General features: G+C 44.2%; 1 protein-coding gene across 2 annotated transcripts; it reads right to left on the reverse strand.

The window, feature by feature from the left end:
- Positions 1-15,248: 15,248 nt before the first annotated feature.
- On the reverse strand, positions 15,249-23,387 carry Limk1 (LIM domain kinase 1). Of its 2 annotated transcripts, XM_070671145.1 has the most exons (8): positions 23,312-23,387; positions 22,489-22,600; positions 21,952-22,392; positions 21,561-21,653; positions 20,671-20,803; positions 20,354-20,586; positions 20,048-20,276; positions 15,249-19,844 (listed from the first exon to the last, which is right to left on the reverse strand). In XM_070671145.1, exons 1-8 carry the CDS (start codon positions 23,331-23,333, stop codon positions 17,538-17,540), a joined length of 3,570 nt encoding a protein of 1,189 aa, XP_070527246.1. In that variant the 5' UTR covers positions 23,334-23,387; the 3' UTR covers positions 15,249-17,537. The 2 variants fall into 2 exon arrangements, with proteins under 2 accessions (XP_070527246.1, XP_070527247.1); XM_070671146.1 differs by lacking the exon at positions 21,561-21,653.
- Positions 23,388-23,831: the final 444 nt, after the last annotated feature.

The following is a 23,831-nucleotide window of genomic DNA, read 5'->3' on the forward strand; positions in this document are numbered from 1 at the left end:
AAAAGTAAAGAGACCGCTCGCGCACGCATGACAAAAATCCTTATGTCTGTCACAAATTTAATACCGACTACAATTCGCGTTACGTCCGACGTGAGAATTTAAAGTTAACGATTGGTATTTACCGCTAAATGTATAAGATTTCTAACGAGTGTGGATAACTTGCTCTTTTTCTTTCTTTTTTTTTGTTTAATTTCTTTTTTTATTACGTGCATATTAAATGCTGAACTTGAGTAAAATTGATAACCGGCACAAGAAGGATTTTATAAACGCGGTAATAAAGGCGTAGCCGAAGGAATTACGCGATATTGCAAAGGTTTCGTATTCTCACGATATATTAAGAAGGTCTTCGCCGAATGTTAAGGACGCGATTTGTCGCAGGGATGCGGAGCTATAATAGCACGACGCGGAATACGACAATAACGGTTTTCTGTAATAGCGGAGCATTCGAAGCGAGATAAGCGCATTCTGGTCGATTCCCCGCCTGCAATCTGGTGACGGTTACTGTCTGGCTTAACATCGCGGCCCGGTTAATAACGCCGATGGAACAAGGAGAACGTCTTTTCCGTGACGATGTGAGGTCCGGCGTTCGTGACCAGACGAGTCCGGGCGCCTCGCTACGGACGCGCTAGAACGAAGGACGCAGAAACGGATGGGAGAAGAGAAGAGAGAGAGCTGAGGAGCGCGAGTCAGCCTCGTTACGCGGTTGTTACCTGGCCATTGGCGTATTCATTTGCTCTGTCAATATTTTCGAAAATTAATTTAAAGCAAGACAAGTAAAAAAAAAAAAAAAAAAAAGCTTTGTCCTCTGATAAGCTCGACTTCTTACGTTGTATAACGATTTAAGATTGTTGTCTGACGTACGTCAAGTCCACAGGTATGTCACGATACGTAACTCGAGAGTTCCCAAGATCTCAATTCGATAGACGCGGGGATGCAGCCGTTGCGAATACTCCGAAGCAGCGAAGTAAACTACAGCCGCGGATACGCGAGATTAAAAAATTGTGCTAATTAAAAATGTATTTTTATATGCAGGGTAATAAAATATAATTTGTTATTACGCTGAATATCAGTGGATCTAGGCGGATCAAAGTGCTCGCGCACGAAAGCTTAATCAAAGTTCTCCACCTACGTAGCCGTTGCAGCCGTCGCGGATGCCTCGCCGCGCAATTCCACGTCGGGGAAAGCCGCGATTCTCTCTTTGTAATTGTATATCATATCTCAGACTTCGCGTGGTCACGACGCCAGAAGCTCGACGAAACCGTTTCATGCGCAGCAAACATGCCCGGCGCGATGCTCTGAAGGAGATTGAGATCTCCTTTCGCGTCCATCCGGAGCTGTGATTACTTACCAGCCGCGGATCACGATGGGGTATTAATAACGCGCATTTCGCTCGTCCACGTGAATAGAGCCGGCTCGCCTAATTGGTCGTAATGGCAGCTATTAGACCGCCGTTTCATATATATTTCTATGCGGTTTATGCGCGCCGGAATTTACTCTCCCTCTCGGTTTTTAACCTACGGATTTATTCGGAAATGCCGAATAACACGAACTATCTTTACGCGAGTTGACGCGTACAATAAACGAATACGGGAATCAAGACGTTTCCTCGCGATATAAACATTTCGCCGATTTAAAATCACTTCTTTTAATAATTATTAATTAAAACGTTTCCCAGGTGACGCGCACGATTTTCTCTGCTAAGTTTTAGACACCGGGCACGGTATTGAAATATGTCCGCGTATCTTGACTCCTCCTGTAACGGAGAAGACTCGCCATCGGGGCCTGTGCAGGGCCCTTCGGAAGGTACGAAACCCACGCCAGTGAGAGACCACCAGGGAGCCGCCACGCCCCCAGCAAACCGTGCTTACCTACGCGATCCCTTACACGCACGTTCGTTCGCGTGCACGTACGTATGTATGTGGTGGCAGCGTGCCCATATTGCCGGTCTCGTGCGCGTGCAAACGATTCGAATGTACCGAGAGACGGAAGGTGGCGGATCCAGGAGGACACGCGGCGCAATGGCAGTCCTCGGATATCGTTCCGTGAGTGGTGCACGCGTCCTTCCAACGCGAGGTCGAAACGAGAGAGGACAGGGCGAACGGGAGGGACGAAGAAGCAGTGTCGACAGCATAATCGTCGAGGGTCAGCGCCAAGATTTACCCCGTGCAAATATCCGCGCCAACGCGACCGAGCAAGACAGATCCTCTCGCGGCCCTCGGGCTACCGGAGGTCCAGGGATGGGACGATCTCTTCGCGTGCGCGAGGAATTTCGAACGAGAGCACGCCTCGCGCGAGGCTCTCCCTTTCTTTTTATCTTCGAACGGCGCGAGGAGACGAGTGCGATTATTTTAATTAATAATTAGCGCTCCCGAGCGCCGCGACGTAATCGAAACATTACGGCGACATATCAATTTATTCAGATAAGCGTTTTGAGTATTAATTTTTTTTTTCCGACCCTGATGGATCTCGCCGCAGCACAATAGAAAAGGTTCTTCACTTACCTTCTTCCGCTCCGGCCCGGTGATTCCATGCCGATGATTTATCGCCTCGACGATGATCCTGAGACCTCGATTATTCCGCAGGCAAATGTCTTTGTTACGCGAGCGCAGTCGACGTAGAGGCGTTACACCTGATCGGGTGATGCATCGCGGTGCGTGCTCGATATCTCACGGGAGCCTCGTGTGGGATGACGGCAGGTGGGAAGGTCAGGGGGTGTGGATCAAAACATATTCTTCTTACGAGCTCGCGGACCTGCAATTAGAACAGACGTACGGTGGGTGAGTGCGGTCCAGCAGTAAATCAGAATTCATTGCGCGCGATGACAGCCTCGTGAACGGAAAATAACATCTCTAAGCGTAACGTGGTGGTACGTTACATTTGCCAAATCGCAGACAGGCATATACATATATATATATACATATATATGTATATATACAAAATATGTACTACATCACCGAAAAAAAAAAAAGAAAAAAAAAAATTTTCATCGAGAAATTACTAACAGGCAAAAATGTTTACCTTGAAAATAAAAAATAATTAAAACATTTAAAAATAATTCAGAAAGGATAGGGCCACTTTATATAATAACAAAAATAATAAAATAGCAATGAAAAAAAGTGCTTTAAAAAATAACAGTTAAATAAATACTTTTTTTCCAATTTTTTTTTTTTTCAACTAAATTTTCAACGAGGCGTGCAATAACGCGTACCCGACTGCGTAAACAAGGGCTACGTCATATTACCCCGGTAACTTATCGTGATTCAGCGCCGAAGAGACAATGACATATCGAGGGAAATCGCACCGAAAATCAGCTGCTTTCCCGGATCGCGCGTCGAACGTGAAATCACGGACGGTGGATATTCGTCACGGTCGCGCCGATAATCTACGGCGCGAAAATTGGTGCCGGTCCCCTCGCGACAAAGAGAATAAAGCAGGATGATTCCTAGCGAATTCATAGGCGGATAGGAATGCAATATTGCCCGCAGTCTGTCACGCATTCGATCCGGTCGGACGATAGCGATAGCGCGCGAGCGAGCGAGCGGGCGAGCTCACGCAAGAACCCCAAACAACGGGATGCGATCTCCTCGTTTTATTACGCGGTGGCCCGCAGACGCATATCGGGCAATAAACTATGACTGTAGTTTGGGATTTGTGCGCCGCGTATTAATCTCGGGCATATTTATGTCACGGTGCGGAGGAGCGCGCTCGCTCTTCTCTTCGTGACCGGCAATTCAAGTGAAAATGTTTGTTTTGAGATAAAGCCGGTGTCCGTGCAGGCCCGTGAAAAATTTATTCCGTTTCATCAACGCGGTACAAATATATATATATATTTTTTTTAATAAATTCCTATTAATATCTCTCTCTAAAAAATTTACAAATTGTCCATGACAAGTATACGGATAATGCAAAACTGTACAAGTCTCAGATTTAATTGATTTAATTAATTTGAACGTCTCCAAAAAAAAAAAGAATTAGAAAACTCTGAATCAAAGACTGTCTCTCGATGAATTGAGACAAGTTATCGTGTTAGAGGAAACAATGGAGCTTAAGAAAGCTCTCACCCTAACGTTTTTCGTTCGTTTAACGTCTCTACCGAGCGGAGGAAGCGTTTAATACAGCACTTTTCTTTCCCCTGTGAAGGAACCTGATCGATCGTCGTCGTTAGAAATCGCGCAGGAGGGAAGAAAGTGTCGTGGAGAAAAGAGACGTGGTAACGACAGCCGTTCCGAGTTCTCGGGAGAGCAATCGACTTAGCTACCACCACGCCTCGTTCTTCTCTCGCGTTTTTCGTGAAGCAGGTGGAGATCGACGTTATGTTAATGGAGTTTCGAGAGATCTCAGCTAACCATATGTTATCCCGGGCTGCGGCTGCGGAGGTGGGCGGCAAGGCTTGCCCGAGCCAGAAGTACTAATAGGAGCCCTTCTTCGCAGAAGCAACCTTGTGGCGAACGAGACCCCTCACCCTCTCGGCTGCGCCGATCATCCCGAGCGGCAATCTCCCCACGGCCGGTAGGAACGGAAGCTAATTTGTAAATCATCTAGAAAAATCGCGCGTTTCGGCGCCGCCCCGAATTACGCGCGATTCCCAACGCCGGAGTTCCTGCCGAGCTGATGATACTTGTTACAACTGTTCCGGTCTCCGTTAAGAACGCGATCAGGATTAACCTGGGTCTGCGCGAGCACCTGCGCGAGCGCGCCCCGATAACAGGAATTTACGGGACGTAAAGACGGAAACGCGTACCATTACTAAATACGGCGCGAAAACACTGGGCTAACGAAACCTCCGGGACCGGCATACCATTTGCAATTAACCGTGATTAACTTAATCGTCCCTCCACCGTTGCATAATGCAACGAGCGGCGCCATTAAAACTGCCACGGCCGCGCAACGCGGCCGAAAATTAATCCCCTTGTCCGGTGGTAGGGGCTTGAGATAAAGGGTGCACAACCGGAGAGGAGTGATAGGACGTCGTGGAGTGAGAAAGGCGAAGTCGGCGTTTTTGACCGGGACACCCCGTGGCGCGCGACATGCCTGGTCTGACCGCCATTTAGCGTGAACCTGTCTCTGACTGGACCCGCTCGAGCCAAAGAGAGACTGCTTCTTCATTTTCAAAAAATAAATTCAAGTGTGTGCGTAGAGCGCGCGACCGCTCATTATATTTAACTCTTATAAAAGCTCGATCGACCTTCGGCTCGAGTTAACACTACCATTTGCATTTAACAAGATCTAATCTCGGAGCGTGAGCTGGAACGCTTTAAATATGCGAAACATATATACATATATATATATACGCACATGTAGATTGACTTTTTGCACGTCCGTGCCACCTTCGGCCAATCATATCGTCACGCGAGTCGAATTTTATTGAGCAGACGGCATCGGCTGTGGAACGCGCGACAATCGGTCCACTGCGCGACGGCCAAGCGACGATTGATAACGCTAACCGCGAGGAAAAGTCCGGCGGAAGTTGGGATTTTTACAATCGAAGACCTCCCGTCGTGTTCCGGACGATTTACGAGGAATACCGAGTACATCGCGTGTTCGTACCGCGCTTAAAACGCTTGCCGGGCGGACACCAGAGCCCGTTCCACCTACGCGAACTCGTCCCGCGTTGGTGATCGGCCACGAAGAGAGGAGAGGAGAAAAGTTAAAGCGGCTGCCGCGAGCGAGCCGCCTAGGGCTGTACTGGTGGCGGCAACGGTCGCTGGTAGTAGGTCCGGAGTTATGTTACGACCGGCCATAAACGAAATGAGAAAACTGTCCAGCCGCCGTTGAAAAATCTCCGCGGAATACAAATGCTTAATTTTTTGACTGGCCGACCGCGTTTCGTCGGTCGTGCCTAGTACGCGCCGCGGTGTCGTCTGCGGGAGGAAGATAACGCGCCTCGTCGCGACGCGCACTCGAAATCAGAGCATGCCGAAAAAAAACAAGTTAAATGAATAATAGAAATTTAAATAAGTAATTTTTTAAATGCACGTCAGCGAAATGATCTCGATATCGTGAAGATGCGTATACACTTGGCGTTAAAATTCATTTACTGATTTTATTAATTAATTTTTTTTTTTCTTTCGTTCCCGGGGCTTTGTTCGCGAAGAAGACGAAGAAAGAAAATTACGAAAGATCCGCAATATCGCGGCTAATTGCACCTATTAGGTGATAATATCTCTGGTATCCGAGCAAGTTAATCACATTCGTTGTATAATATTTCGATTAATAAACTCATTGTGCCGCGTCACGGGATGCGCTTTCAATTACGCGCCATTATCAGGCCATGTCAATTTCGCAGAGCCGAAACTCGGTAGAATACGAATCGCGAGCGTCGATTCTTAAAGGCCGCCAAAAAGGGCATCTTCCCTCTTCCTCGTCGCGGCTCGCAATTAATCTCGATCGTTCCGTAACTCCCGCCGGCCGTTGCGCGTACCGTGCTCTTCCGATCGTTAATTCGGCGCGCACGGAAAGGGGGTCTCGCGGAACGGGAGAAAGAGAGGACGGAGCCCTCCCCGGTTCCGCTCGTAAGAAGCGAACACGATGACATTCGTACCGGGCCCGAGAAAACGAGTCTGAGTACATGGAAGTCTGCACGAACGGACGAGGGAGCGAGCGGGCGAGCGAGCGAATGATTCGGAATCAGATATTATCTTTGACGAGGCCCACGACCCGCCGTTGGTGGAGAAGGGCCGACGAAGGAGCCCTTTCTCGGGGCCTCGCGCCAGATACGGATCTCCTTGGCGCCACCGTCTCGGAGCCCTTCGAGAGCAGGCCCTCTCGTAAGTCCTCTTCCGAGCCGGGGGCCCGCCGCCCGGCTCGCACGAAAAGCCGCGTTTCGAGAGCCTTATAAACGCGGTTTAAGCGTAACCGATACCCCAGCGGGGGGGCCCTAGCAGCCCGGGCCGTGGCCCCGTCCCGCTCGGTATCAACGAACGAAAATTTCCCCCGTGACGATTGACACGGGAATACCGGGATTTTCGTCTCGTGCGCGTGCTCACGCGGCGGAAATTTTAATTTTTGAAAGATGAAATATATCTAAACATCCGACAGCCGAAGGCATTCCCTCCCCAGACGGCGGTGAAAATATATTACACGTGAAACGTATAAATTCTTTATCGGGCTTCGATTACGGTCCGTGCGTTCCGTACGCGCTGCGTCGCTCGCGCGCGTGCACTTGGCGAATGTAAAAGATCATTTTATTTAACGAGGAAAAGAAAATGCGAGCGAGTGTGAACCGATTGAATTGCGCGCAACTAAATCAAGCACGCGAAATTAAGGCGAAAAATAATTACTATTATTACTCATGTTATGCCGAGTTATGTAATTTGAGATATATTATTAAAACATCGCGGTTACATTTTGTTTATCGATATGTACGACTAAACGCCCGAAAACAGAATACGGTTCGATTGGTTCAATTTATTGCATATTTAATCGCGTAACTATTAACTTGTTGATTGTAAATTAATATGTTAACAGAGAGCAGCCCGCAATTCATTAATTATTATATGAATTTCGTGGTAACAAGAGTATCAAAATATAGAATACATGGCGACCCATAATCAATCGGTACATATTTTTAAAGAACAAATTGATATAACGTAAATTTCTGTAATCATATATATAAAATCAGTTTCTCGTATCATTAAACATCGGTTGCCGGCCGAAAGCAAGATCTTCGGGCACCGGTATAATAATTCTCGTGCACGCGAATTACACGTATTATATAAATTAATGATAAATCTGCCCTCGCGAGGTTCTTGGAAACGCGACGCGAACGTTCGCCGAGGCGCGGGCATAATTGCCGACGGGTTAACCGAATTATTAATATGATCAAGCGGAAGCAGGGACAAGCGTCGCGCATTAAAACCGCGCACGGTCCCGAGATGGAGAAACCTCCGGCGCCGGTGAAGCGGCCGAAACACGCACGGGAGAACGCCCCGTCTAGGTAGCATGACGTAGTAAATATTTGCTGTCATCGGCGGGGCACTGTCGAGGGGCCCATCTTGTCCCCCCCCCTCCCCCTTCCACCTTAATAAGGGTACCTTTTCGGAAAGCGTGTCACCTGAGCCTAGTATCGGACACTGATGGTGCGGATAGCGGCGCTTTGTGTCTTTTCCGTGTACCTCACCCCGGCCCCGAAGATCAACCGCTCAAAAGACCTGCCCGGGCTATCCGTCACTTCCGTCCTTGCCTGCTTTCGAAGCCCCGAGACGAGTGACAAAGTCGATCCGCAAAATCCGCATTGTACGCGATTCGTATACCCCGGGCTAAAAGAAGTGGCGCCGGGGGCCGGTAATAAAGTAATAATCGCGTTTTTTCCCTTTCGAATGCCTCGTAAATGTGCCGGCTTGCGTCTTCACTTTTAAAGGAAAGTTATCTCTCTATCCCGCTAAAAGCACTTTTAAGAAAACGCACGTTTTATATACGCGAGGGGGAGAGAGCGAAGGGGAGGGAGGAGGGCCAAAAGTTCGTCCGCCGAGCGCCGCGTCGTTTCATTTTACGGTAACAATTACGACTGCTTTTGCCGTCCGCGGGAGGTGAATTCTCATGGAAATTTCAAGGCTGTTAGACGATACTATCGCGCGACCAGAAATGCAACGTTCGAAGCGAGAAAATTTCCCGGCGACTATCGGCCGTGGTCGAGGGCGATACATCAACCGGCGCGGAGATCACGTCTCCGAAGTCTCGTCACGAGAGACGCGTCAAAACGTCACCCCCGTCGCGTCTCCTTTCCGAGGAGAGGCGGGGCACTTCTTTCTTTTACCTGGTCCCGCGCGCCCGTGACACGCTTTGTCTCTGTGTGCGGAGGGTAAACCCGGGGAGATAATTAAAAACCGGATAAAGACGACAGGTCTAGCCAGCCGGAGAGATGTAGGAGTCGGTAGATCCAGCCGACGGAGGACAGTCGGAGATGCTATCTCGAGTTTACACCCATCAACCGCCACCTCCTCCCTTCTCCTAGCGGCCACCTTCATCCATCTACTTGCGTGTAAGCGAGCAGTCGCCCCCGGGCCCGGCGATACGCGCGCGTTTCTGATCCTACATATATGTTGTCCCCTGCGCTGTAAAACCCGCTGTTCGACAGCCGTCCAACCGTGGTACGGACACACGTAAATATCATCGAAAACGTGGATACGACGTGCTTCTTTTCCCTCCCCTCACCCTCCCCCTTAACGTCCCTCCTTCCTCCCCGTCCTTTCTCTCGAAACGATCGGAACGTACATCATCCTTCCCTGTCCGGGGGTATCCTTTTCTTTTAAAATCTCGCTGGAATTCGACGTGGCATCGAAGATACCTTCGAGATCCCTCGCGTCGATTGCGCGCGGTCTTCGGCGTGGTTAGCGGTAGTCGCCGGCGACGATATCGCGTCGATACCTCGCTATTTCGGGAATTCAAGCTCGAAGAGCACCGAGAATCGGGCGCGCTTAGGTCGCCAAGCGCGTGACGAGTTAATTAAAAATCGGGGAACGCGCCCGGGGGGGAGTGCGGATCGCGCTTATTTGTCTCCTCGTACCCGGCAATTTGTAGATCGAGAAATATATTGGGCTAGAGATTCGCGGGCCGGAATAATTACCGCCGAACGGCGGACGTGCACTCGTGTGCGCGGATCGAGTTCGCTGAAACTACGTGCGTAAGCACCGCCCGCGATAACAACTACAATACGATACCCAAACTGGTTGGTTTATCTCGCCGACCGTTCGTGATTTCGCCTAAGAATTTAGCTGCCCGAGCAAGAAACTACCCGCGCGTGCATAGGTTTTGATCTCCTTATCTTCGACAACAGGTTAGGGAAACGTGTATCGATCGCGGGTGGTCTTTACGTAACGGAGGTGTGCTCGGCGGCGCGGCTGGATGTGAAATCGATGCTGTTTGTCGTTTTCGCTGTGTTTCGCGTTATCGCACCGGCGCGGCGCGGCCCCGGCTATTTGTCATTAGACGAGCATTACGGGCGCGCGCGCGCGAGCGCGGACCTCATTATCCGAATAATTAAATCTTATTATATAATGCGACGAATGCGAGCGCGCGAGCGGCTCGTTATCTAACCGGTTTTCGTCGATGCGCGCCGGAGATAAACTTATCCGGCGTGTAGGAGCGCTTGTAACGTATCAATTATAATATGTTAGGCCGTCCGTTTCGCGCGCGCACTCCCGCGCCTCGCTTTATCGCGTCGTAAAAGGCGCCGCGAAAAACGCGTTCCGCCCGAGCGCCGATAAGCCGGCCGAGGATATTATTGGGAAAGAAACGAGGAAGCGTGTAAACGAGCCTGTTCAATTTTCCCTCCCCCGAATCGCGCGCGGGGAAAAAATAAAATAAAAGACAAATTGACGATTACTTGGCGCGAACAATTGCGTGACGTCGGAACCCCGCGTTGATTTCAGTTAATCGCTCGGAAAAAAAAAAAAAAGAAAATCTAAGCCCGGAATAAGCCCGCGTGCTCGAGAAGTAAAAATAAAAAAAAAGAGAAAAAAAGTGCCGGTGTCGTCGATTTATTTTAACTTCCACCGGCGATACGAACAATGCGATTGATCGCATCTTATACGCTTAACGAGCGATGTAGCGCAGTTTGTGCCGCCGACGGTTCCAACATGCTGAATATTAACGCGAGACAAAGGCGGGCTCGTATCGGAAACCGCGAATCGCATCAATCCGTCGCGCTATATGAGAGACCAGAGAGATGTTGACTCTTCTCTGGACTTCGTACGAGCGAGCAGCCGGCGAGGCGCGTCGTTTGAAGTCGCGGGAGAGCCGCGAGGTGAATTCAGCTATCTCGCCGTCGCCGCCGTCGTCGCCGGCATCCCACCGCGATAACGCCATTATGCGAATTCGCGCGATTTGCATATTTCAGAAAGCGCTGCACAGGAAAGCATAAACAACTCCGTTCGCAACGAGAGCGCCGCGCGCGGCTTCCTCGTCAGATGAGTTACACGCATGGAAGATTTACGAAGAGAAAAGAGGGTGGAAAGATGGGGGGAGGGGAAGGGGAGAAAGAAAGCCCACGCTTCCTTTTTCTTTTCCCTGCCTTTTTCGCGCTTTCTCCCTTTGCATCGGTGCATTTTGAATTCAAGCTCGCGTCATTTTAATCAATCGCAAAACGCTCGGCGGAGATACGTAAATATTTTAACGTTCCCTGCTTTATACGAACGAAACAATCGTTGGCGGATTATATCTGCGGATAATTAAAAAGTAAAATAAAAAAATTAATTTGTTGTATAGAGACAACGTAATGAATTATGCACCGAAATTAATAGCTCGTGAGACAAATAGAGTCGAAAATAAATACTGGCTCGGTTTTTAAGCGGCCGAACGAAACCGATTTGGCACAATTAACGTCAGAAGTTATTACCGAAGCCGTCCGCGCGGTCGGAGCTCCGCTCGAATTTTTTAAATCCGCCGCACTGCGTTTCTCCTTATTTCGTAAAATGCATTTTGTGCACTATGGTCCCTCCCCCTCCCGATCTTTTATAACGCCATCGTTTTACGGCGTTACGGCGCAGTCGAGCTCGATCCGGCGGCGAAATTACTTAAACTTTATTACACTATAACGCACCGCCGACGAACCACAAAAGTTTTAGATAAGCATCGGCTGTGCGACCGACCGTCCCGGAACATTTCCTCAACGATCAATCCCAGAAAAGAATCTTCGCTATACCCCGGTGTCTTCCTCCAAAATTGTTTACCAAAAAAAAAAAATTTACTTTCCCCGCTTTCATTACTACTTACAATACTATTTTCTCTTCATTTTTCTGTTTCATAATTATCTCTTAATTACAAACGACAGATAAAAGCCGTCCTGCTAAGCGACTAGCCGCCGTGTCGATAATTGACTCGAAAACGTACCGGCGCAAAATTGCAACGCGAGCCTGATTTTACGAGGATCATCGCGAACGGCAGTCTTGATCGTCGTCGTCGTCGACGTTGGCGTCACTGTGGGTGGCAATGGCGCAGCCTCGAGAATGGCCCGAAATACGGGAAGCCAGAACGCGACGAAACGCGTTCGCGTCGGCGGGACGCGGTTTATTATCATTTTATTCGCGGGTGCCCCGGCGCGGGCGAGAGCGAGACGGACGCCGCCGCGTTATAACCCGCCGCCGCCTTCCTTTCCGCCAACCTCTCTCTTCCCCTGTCCCCCCCTTTTCCCAACAGCGCGACGCGGCGCGCCCCCGGGATCGTAATCCCCCTTTTCTAGGTCCTTAAACCGAGCTCGGAGGGCCGGAGAGACCCCGACTGCGGATCGCTCTCTCGCGCGACACGGGGAACGTTAAAATTTAAGGTTTCCGTCGACACGTCGCGACTCATAAATTTCCGCGCTCGAATCCGATGTAGAGTTTTTTTCTTACCTTCTTACCGCCGCCGTCGCCGCCGTCATGTCTCCCGTCGCGATCCTCTCTCTCTCTCTCTCTCTCGTTCCTGCTGCTTTCGCCGCCGGCGCGATCATTCGCGCGTCGTCCCGCACTTTCCGCCGTCCCCCGACGTTTCCTCATGCTCGCGTCCTCGCCTCGTAGATAGAAACCGCCTCCGTCCTGTTCTCGAGCCACTTGTCACACGATTTTTTCCAAATTTTCACACGCGAACTTTCCCGTTCGCGACGAGTGCAACCGGCGCGTTCGAACCGCCAACGGTAATGAGCGCCACCGCCATCTGCAGAGTAATGAGATCAATGTCGATCAATCGATACAGGTCTGGTAACTTGACGCGCGACAAATTTCTCGAGCGTGCTGATCGACCGATAAGTTAAGACGGTTGAATTACCGAATTTTTTTTTTCAAGCTAGAACCGGCTATATTTCGTGGTCAATCAATGCACCGGAAAAAGGAAAAATAATTGCGCCGTTGCGGGAGATATTTTTCCGAAAAGCCTACGACCTCTTTCTCGCGGGTGATCCGCCAACGATTCGAGGGCGATCGACCATTTTCAATTTCGAAAAATCTAAATTGAATTTCGAATGTATGCCGTGCTGGTTGTTTCCTCGATCTCCTCAACATTGACGCTTTGAGCTCGGAGGTTTCGAGTTTGTGCATGCCCGCGATCGCGTTCAGGGCATACCCGCGAGTCACATGCTCGCGAATATCAGCTCTCGAACAAAAAAAAAAAGAAAAAAAAACGAGGCAAAAAAAATGTGCTACGCGCGGAGTTTTTGCTGTACCCGGTTTCCACCGGTTAAAACAATTCTGCCCACCAAAGAAAAAGCCCCTTACAAAGGGATTCTTTCGGACAAAGAACTTGCCTTTCCTCCGATAGCGAGAACGTTTTCTTGTCTTGAGCCAGTGGCCGTGGAGGGGTAGATTTTTCTCGTCGTTTCGCCCGGCTGCCTCAGGCCGATCGCCAATATAGCACTTACGCAATTTATCGTCGATGTAGACTCGTAAAATGTCCGAAGATTACTCCTCACGAAGTGCAGCGAGACGATGTGCGGTCGTTGCGAGCGCGGTGCGTGCAAGCGCGGTACGTGCTGCCACCATCCGGAAGTGGATTACATCACAGTCGAAGTTCGTATTAATCGATTGGTAACGCGCGTAACCACAAACAAATAAACTAGAACAAATACATACACTTTTACATTATTTTAAATATTTTATAACATCATGTAAACTTTAAATAATAAAAAAAAGAACATTTGAAAACTAACAAGCCTGATTTCTTGATTTCAATTCCTGTTAAAATAAATATTTCTCTTTTAAATAACATACATGTAATAAAATAAAATAGCGCTTCTCGTGCAATTACATTTTTTTTAAAAAAAGCATATACTTAAAAATAATTTCACAAATTTACGATCGTGCTAAATAAAAGACTCAAGAAAGGACCATTGTAAGGAGAATCATGTATACTGTCAACAGTATTTTATTTTATATTATTTTTTTTTTTTTTTCTTTTTTGTTTCGCTAAGTTATCGGAATGTGTTAAATGAAACGCATGTCTCATTACGTCGAACTCTGAAAACTTAAATATTCGTAGACTTACAGGAATGGGTATGCACTAAAAGTGGCATTAAAAAAGAAAAAAAGAAACCGTTTTTTTTTTTCTCTGACGTAGAAACAATTATCCTTCAAGTGATCGAGATCGTTTCGTCACAACGGCAAACAAACGTCTCGGAATCGCAATCTCGATCTCGCTCGCGAGCTTGCACGAAACAATATGTCATTCTCTGGAGATATAAATAACATACATAGACGATAACGTACATAATTATTGTTCCTGTTAGAAATTCGATGATTTCGAGGTGGTTGCGAATTTAAGTGCGCATCAGTGCGGATGCGATAATCGTCCTCTCGAGGCTGTTTTTCTATTTCCTTTTTTTTATTATCTTCTTTTTCTTTTTCCCTTTTTTTTTTTTTTTACTCTACCAACAGCCACGAATCTGGACAATATCCTCACATCGTGCTAAAATTTCCGACGTTTGCTCGCTCACAGCGATAAATATTAATTAGACGAGTATTTGCGTTAAATAGAGAGACCTAAAGTGTCACGCACGACGAGACTTTCGTTGTGCCTGGCCGCGCAACATTTAAATCGGGTCCACACATTCGTATAAAAAAATAACTCGTAATTTGATTGCTAAGTCGAAAGTTGCGTGGTGAAAAATTACCTCGGGGGGGGCTCTATGCAAAATTAGGCCAACAATAATTACAAGAATATCTTTTCCTTTACAAAATTATCTCGTCAATTAGATATTGGAGTTTCTCTCTAGGTGTCTATAAAAAATATCTGTTCGAGACTAAGTATCTGATCGTTAAACGAATAGATTTTACAGGTAAAGGTAGAGGTAAAGTGAGAGAGAATAAAAATATGTGATGATCGGGTATTATGCAGGATGCCCCCGTCATTACGGTTTTAATTAATTATCACGAATTAACGAGCCGCTAATGAGCCGGGCATCCTGCATATCAATCTGTCGATGGTCGTGGCTATCAAAAATTTACAGGGGCTATAAAAATAACGTTTACTCGTTCCAGATATCTCTTTGTAGGTCTTAACGCGATTTTTTGTGCCCGCTAAGTATTAAGGAGTTACGATAGCAAAACGTACACGTCACTACCAAGCAACAACATGTAGCGAGTAATGTTAATACTGTCATCCCCCGTTACGTTGCAATAAACGTCCGTTTCCTCGTCGCATTCCCGCATCGCCGAAAAAGTCCAAGCGATCAAATATGATCGCGTATATTTTCAGATTTACGTAGATTGCTTCCTTCGTCTCGCAGTTCGCAACCGACACAGTGATCCAAACGAGTTCGCGATTATCTTTCTTTCTTCTTCTTTTTTTTTATTCTTTCTTTCTTTTTTTTATTTTTTTCATCTCGCGTTTAATTAGAACATCGAACATGACCCATCGTCATCGCAGAACCGTCATCGGATGACCGCGTCTCGTTGGCGAACGCAAATCCTTTCCTTATCCTCGACTCCTTATCTCGTAATCTCGCAATTTCACGGAGCAGTCTATCCTAGGTCGCTAATTAGTTTACTCTCACCAACTAATGACAAGCCGTGAATAATCTCTTAGGCTAGCTCTACCGTGTACATATTTATAGCAAGCTGCATAATTATTGCACATAACGTCCGTCTTTAAGACTGGACTCGCGTTTAGTGATACTTCGGAATTCGCACTACGCTGATAACAGCTTGCGATATCGTCGAATAACATTTAGCGATAATATTCCCTCTATATATCACATACACGAGAAGAAAAAGTCGGGGTTGTTCGACTGGGCTCCTTTCATGCATTCAATTGTAGTTTCAAAGAAAAAAAAAAAAGAAAAAGAAAAGCGACCCCGGGACTAATAACAAAACCTGTTACGGAAACGCGTGTTATGCTAACAATTTAAGAATGCCTATTATTACATAAGTAATAAACGTTTATTTTAAAAACAATATATTAATCAAATGTTTAACTGCGTCCGAGAGAAACTTATTTTCCGGTGAAGAAAAACAGTCTTATTACTTGCATGCGATCTGACGTGAAATAATCTTGGTCGGCGACGAGATGAAAACAAACGTGACGAAATTATAAGTATTAAAATTGTTGCTCGAAGCATTCACGTCGAGCGTGTAATTTCGTCTAAACGTCATGAATTATGGTCGACATGCGATTTAAAAAAAAAAAAAAAAAAAAAAAGAAGAAGTACGGCATATATGTATTTCGGAATAGAGAGAATATTGAGAGGTAAACTAGTGGCGTATTTACGTCGCAAGTATAAAACTTATTGTTACGCAAATATCTCGATCGGTGTGTTCTGCAAATTACAAATATTTGAATATATACAAACTTATATACAAATTATTTGTTCTTTTATACACACGATATTCACTATTCTGCTATCGTTTATATCCTCGTTCAAACGTAAGCGCAATAATATCGATAGAAATATATAGAAAAGCGAATAAATATAATTTTTTTTTTTATGTAATATACACGTAATCTCGTCTTATTAAATTACACCGAAAATGGTCACACTAATGTAACGAAGATATAAACGTCGCATGTATATGTTCACATATATTTATACGCACGTATGTATACACACATATGTAATATACCAATGATCTGTACATATACAGCAGTATTACAAACGTATACAATATTTTACACTGTGATGTACATACATCCGTATGCCCTGAAACAAATATAACAATTTTTACATTCTCTATTCTACAAGAACGAAGTCTACATGGTGTATTCACAATTCAAGAGAAACGTACATAATCGTGCAGTCTCATGGGAAACTTATGTTGCACCAATTTACAAAGACAAGATATTTAACTTCTAATTCGTATTTTTTGACGGGCTTTTGATTCTGTAGTCGTGTGTGACTCGTAACTTGCAAAAATCGACGTATTCACAGTGCTGCGTTTTTTTTTCTTTTTTTTTTTCTCTTTTTTTTTCGAGCACACTAGTAATATCGTACTTATCAAAATCTCGGTTCTATAAGTATTTTGGATGGAATGGCCTTTGTTAGGGAGCCACATTTTTTATTGCCTAAGCTCCCACTTTTGAAAACCGCGTGGCAAGATTTTCTAGGAATGTAATAGAATCCTTATGGCTAATTATAGCTGACGTCATTACGACTTAAAATCTCGTACAAATCAGCAAATAAAATTCGTTAATACTGAGTATTGTGTCATCGTTACTTTCTTCAGCAAGATAACATTTTGATTTATATTTTATTGAAACGTCTTTAGCCCGAAGTTTTATGTTTCTCTTGCACATATAAAATCAGTTTAGAAAATTTCAACAATAACATGATATTACTTTTCTTTTTTACAAAGTTTTTCAAAATAAATATTGTGCTCAAAATTGCATTCGTTAAAATCAATACTTCATTTTTCCTTGCTCAGTGCACTAAAAATAATGGACGAAATAGACTCTGGCTAAAAAGTTAATACTGCAAACTAAGCACGTTACATATATTCGAGCCTTACTGAATATAATTTATGTATTATGAATAAAGAGATCAAATTAGTAGCAAATGAGATTCCACTCATCGTCGGGGATTACGCACATTATCTCGATTAAACCGTTATTCTCTTATATTGTACGCGCATTTTGATTTATAAAGCAGTGCTTTCTATAGGTGATGTCGGACGATTAGGCGTACAGCATCTTTCGGGTGTATGGCACAAGTCCGGCGTGTGCCGACCATCCCTTATCTGCGCGAAATCGACATCCGCGAAGAAATCGCTCTTCATAGTACCGAGTGCGCTATCGGAACCGAAACTGTCTTGTCTACAAATATCGACGCCCTTATAACATTCATTATACTCCGCCAGACAGTTCGGCGTCGCCTTTAAATCGCTGCCATATATAGACGAAGTCATCACCGGATCTTTTAAATCCTCTTTCATCGATTTCGTTCCTACGCCATCATTTTTATTCTGTCTATTGTTTATACTGAAAAGATCATCCTGTTTTGAAATACTGGAATTGGAATAAAGACTATCTGTATGATACAGACTTGAACTTTGCTTTCCAAAAGAATGACCGTCGCGAAAATCATCTTTTGTAAAGGTATTAAATGGCGAATAATCTTTGTATTTAGATGTGCAATCTAATACTGTGAGGCTTCCCTGTCTCGATAAAATACTGCCGATATCGGACACGTTACTCTCTTGTCTAGACAATTTATCTTTAATATTCTTTTCGTTTCCCACAACATTTTCTTGACTCGATGAGGTTTTCGTCTCTATGAATTTTTGTGGAGGCAAAATTCCATCAACTTTATCTTTGCCAGTTTCTTTATTAGAAAATGCGCTCTTCGATGTTTCTTTGGTCGGTGATATTTTTGTCCTTCGCAAATACAATCCATTAGAAGATTTCGTGTTTTCACCAACTACTTTTTTTGAATCGATATCACCGCAATTTGCTGTATTATTAATTGCTTTATTTTCCTTCTCCACAGCGCCGATAGATTTACCGATTTGCTTTAAATAAGAACCGACAGAGCTTGCAGCATCCGGTATTTTAAATTTATTCTCCGACTTTGTTTTGTGTCCACTTGTTTCATTACACTTCTCTGCTGATTTATGTTTCAAGCTTTTGACTTTGTACGAGCCTTTGCTATCAATTATATATTCTGGAGAGTCGGACACTACACACGGGCTCGCACTTCCCACATACTTAATTTTCTCTGTAGGTGCTCGAGTTAAAATATGTTCAATCGCATCGATCTGCTTCGGATACGTTTCTTGCTTCGAGTAAACGTAGGTATTTAAAATGTCGGGAGAGGTATCTTTCGATTTGATATTGTTATTCCTCAAATATCGTCCGCTAAAACCGCTGGAGTCAGGTGATATTACGATATCAGGTTTTTCCTTGTCGGACACAAAATCTTTTGACTTCGAATTTTGCCTCGAATAACGTCCCACGTTAGCCGAACTGTCGTTACTCTTGCTATTCTGTCGCATATATCTGTTGCGTGGACTCACAATTTCAGGCACGTGAAGTGTGTTATCTGACGGAGGTTCTATTTCACGTTCTAGAGTACTATCATTGCAACCACCTAATCGCTTTTTGTCTTGATGCACCTGGCCTTCTTTAATAGGCTTTAATTGCGGTGCCAAAGTTTCTGGAGTCGTGGATTCACTACTGCTTGGACTTGGTCCTTTGTAATTCCTGATGTCGAAGTCCAGATCTGCTGGTAATTCAGCACCTACTGACAAGTGCATTGCCAGACCCTCTAGCCAGACTTCCATAACTTCGAACGGTGGTCTCTTGTCAGGATTTAAATCGCAACAAAGAAACGCGATCATGTAAAAAGTCTCCGGGCAATTAGAACAGAATTTTTCCTTAAAAACATTTTGATTTAAACCGAAATCTGAAGATCTCGGTAAATAATCAGGATCTGCCTGAACTCGGCCTATAATCTCACAGACAACAATGCCAAAGCTGAATATGTCTACTTTTTCGTCGTATTTGTTGCCTTTCATCATTTCGGGAGCCATCCAATAAGGATTCCCTACCACTGTATATCGTTTCTTTCGTTCTTTTTTTGAAGTCTTCACCTCTCCATCAGAATGTCGATTATACTTGCGATTATCTGGCGAACTGCCGTTCTGAATAATCCTCGCAAGACCAAAATCAGCGACGACAACAGTCTTATCTTCGCGAACGAGACAATTGTGCGAATTTAAATCACGATGAATAATGTTCATAGAATGCAAATAGGCCATGCCGGCAGCGATGTCTTTCGCAAAAGACGTACGCTGTTCCCACGGCAATGGTTCGTTCGTATCGTGAAGCAGGGCCTTTAAAGTACCCCCTGCTATATATTCGGTAACCAAATGCAGTTTTTTGTCCTTATAAAGAACACCAATAAAACGAAGAACGTTGTTATGATGTAATGACCGCAATACCGCAACCTATTAAATTGTTATTAAAGAGAAGAATACGTAAGATCAATAAAATCTAAAAATTATTTAATATTAAAATGCTCAGAAAAAGCAAAATCTGAGCAAACAAGCATTAAATTATTCATATAAAATGTATTCACGTTTTTCACATTCTTTTATCACATATGTATATATTATATAGCTTGAACAATTTTAATATTAAAAAAATTTACCTCTTTTAGAAAGTTCTTTTGTGCGTCCTCGTCCACTCTGTACAATTCTTTGAGAACCATCACCTCGTTCGTATCGCGATGCGTAACTTTAAATACTTGTCCAAAGAATCCCTTCCCTAGAAGTTCACCCTTCACCAAATCGCTCGCTCGAAATATTCTCTGATTCTTTGGCTCTACACGGAAGGATCTGGTACGGCTTAAATCGTAAGTAGGATTCGTTGGAGATGATCTGTAATAATGTTCGATTCAGTAAATCACGTTGCAATTTATTAAGCGATTATTAAATATATTCTATATTAATCCTACCCATCGAGCAATCGCGACATAGAACTGCTCCGTTCTTTATGCATAGGATCTCTCGTTCTTCGTAATTGTCGGCTCCGCGCACCGCTAATGTAACCCTCGTCCCGGCGTTTAAATAATCGTTCTTTGCTCTCGGGACTTGTCCTAGGGCTGCCAACACATGTCAACATCGCCGAGGACGGCGAGGAAAACGTGGGCCGTCGTGACACCGCATCTGGATCGTGCTCGATAGTCAACTGAAACGACAAACGCATTTATCGTGAGTTTAATCCCTTTATGCAACATATAAAACAATATGTATTTTAAATCTTTCAGCTTACTTGTAAAACTGTGTCCGAATATTGTATGAGATTTTCGATACTTTCCACCGGCTGGTCTTTAACGGGAGTGCCATTTACTTCCAAAATTCGATCGCCAATATGTAACGATATCAGATCACTCGACATATTCAACCTGCAACATTAATTTCACAAATATTTTTAATATCATTGAGCTGCAAAGAGAAGACATGCAAACATTTGCATGCATTTTACTTTCTTTCACTGTAATACAATCACATAAAAACAGAAATAATAACTACCAGAATAACGAGATAACTTCAAACATCGATAATAAATATAATAAGCAAATGTAACTGAAAATTCTTAATAACAATTTTTTTATATAATATATAATTTGAAACCTCTCTCTCTCTCTCTCTTTCATACTAATTTATTATACATATAAAATAAAATATAAAAAATTATCGACATACCTACATACAAGGTAATGAGACGCGGTATTCAGAAATAATATTACTAACTATTAAATATTTATTTGTAGTTAAATCATAAAATAATCTCGCACCAAATCCGTTATATATTTATACACGATGTGCATAAAAGCAGTTTAATATTTGCATTACTTCAATAATTATCTAAATTTATTCTAGCATGAACTACATTTCGTGTTGAGCTACATTGAGCATGCACATGATAAAAAATTATAATTACAATTTAATCAAATATGAATTTGTTCAAATAATTATTAGTTATTAAATAATTATATTCTAATCAAAAAGTATATTAAAAATTACATTTATATATTACGGAAAATTGCACGAGAGTATTTTTAAATTGTTTTACGTGCAATTAACATAACTACTAAAATGGGAGCAAAGTTTGTAGAGTTAGCAATTTCTAGTGCATATTATTGATTTGTTATGCAATACCTATGATTAGAGAAGTGGCAGCATAGCCTAAATAGAACCTCCATCACAGAGGCTAGCAGCTTACTGATCTTTCCACGAATATTTCTCATTAACCTGCATTTTAGTTAAATGTTATTAGGCTAATATACATTTATACCGACTCTCTTAAATAATTAGAATTATCATGCGCAGTTAAATATTTAAAAAAAGCAACTGTTTTAGACATAATTATAAGGAGCAGAACAATCGAAATATTCACTTTTATCGTAAAAAATAATTACTGCTTGTACATAAAAATTTGAAACAAGTCTTAAGAAATTTCGCTTCCATGTATAGCGCATTTTAACTTAAAAATAACATACAAAATATAAAATACATTAACTCATGATTAAAATAAGTAAAATATACGTACTCTGATATGCGCAACAAAGCACCACAACTGCGGGGACTGGGAGCTGTATCTAGCGTGAGCTTAATTCCTCTCTGTTTATCTGGATCTGTCGTGCTGGGAGGTATTTCGACCAACCTGATGCTGTGTGGTTTTCTGGCGAAAGGATAATTTGCCGCCCTGTTGAGCGGCTGCATCTGCCGCTTGTAACAAACCCCGCAGTACAATTTGGACCGTTCGACAAGCGCGTAACTCTCGCCGTCTCCGATGAAAGCTCCGCACGAAGTGCAGGCGAAACACTCCGGATGAAACTTGTGATCGCCCGCCAGCATGACAGGGCCTGTGATGATTTGGCCGCAGTCCTGACACGCTTCGCCGTAAGCGGCCCAGTAATCATCTTTACAAAATAGCAAGCCATCTTTCTCAAAGTACCAGGAGGATAGGCCAACGTCGCATGCTGAACATCTGAAAGATGTTGTTATCAGTGCAATATATTGTATAAAAATATTATTAATCTTTTACTTCGAAATATTTTCATAAAACATATGTTAGCATTTTTACCGAAAGCAATCAATATGCCATTCTTGATTCAATGCCTGTATAAATTCATCGTCGATGGCGTTAAGACAGCCGGCGCATATTAACGTTCCTCTATTTTCCCCACCTCCTGGGTCTGAAAAATAATAAAATTATGTAATAAACGAGTATACATACAGTAAACCATAATAAATAAATTAATCTCGACTTTTAATCTTTTCTTTTTAAATGGAGTGACTTAAAAAAAAAAAAAGATTGTTTTAAATTTCGGCACAATAACATTTGTTGATCCTACGTTTTCGTAATCGTACCAAACATTATGCACACTCATGCGCAAAAATGTCCTTCGCAGGTTTATATCGACCGATGAATGCACGCGTGCGGTCATCCTAAGCGAAAAAACAGACGAGCTCCGAAAGGGACGTGCCTCGGGAGGGAAACATGAATCACGGTTGACATCGGGCTATCGGGCGGGCGGGCGAGCAGCTGACGGCGGAGACGAGAACTCCCGGGGTACGTCGCGAGGTTTTCGTGACGCGAGTCGTCGCGGATGGGAACTTGTCGCGGGCCAGTCGCGAAAGGATAACGCGACGGAACGCGCAAGTAAACTTATTAATTCGGGAGCGTGGGCAACGGGAAGAAAGATTGCGGAAGAGGAAAAGAGAGAGAGAATGCGTGAGACACACGCACACACGGAAGGTAGGACGCCCACGCGATGCGCGTCGCATTCAATCGTCGTCGTTTCGTCGACGGCGCGTCGCGCGAACGGCGGGCCGTTATTCGCAATGCCGCGTGCAATCGTCGCGATGTCACGGTGCCGTTTTCTCGTAGTGAAAAGAAACCTTACCGCTCGTCGTGACTTCGTCCATCACAGCACGCACGATTGACACATTCCCACTCCACTCCCGTTGCCATCTATTCGACCACTGGGCGCTAAACTCGCGTAGATTCGAATGGCCATGTCGGCCATTATAATCGCGATCGAGGCACCGCCGCCAGCAAGCGGCCGTATCGAAAGGCTTCAACAAGCGGGCGTTCAAGATGGTTCGAGTAACGAGATACTTGAATTTTAGACAAAATTAATCCTCTACAAGTAAAATATAATGACTTGTACTTAATATGCAGATAATGTACGATGGTAAGAAATCGGGTAAAGAACGTCATGCCCAACATTAGCCTGTTTCTATAAGTAAGTTATCGTGCTAGGTTAGGTTAAACCGTCGATTTAATTTTTCGACTATCCTAATTGTAATAGTTTTTTTCAGTTGTATTACCTGGAAAAAGAATCGCTTAAACATATAATAAATAGATTATGATGCGTAATTTCGCAATTTACGAGAGATTAAATGTATTTACCTTTGAATGAA

This window comes from Cardiocondyla obscurior, linkage group LG22 (assembly GCF_019399895.1).
Source record: "Cardiocondyla obscurior isolate alpha-2009 linkage group LG22, Cobs3.1, whole genome shotgun sequence".
Lineage (NCBI taxonomy): Eukaryota > Metazoa > Arthropoda > Insecta > Hymenoptera > Formicidae > Cardiocondyla > Cardiocondyla obscurior.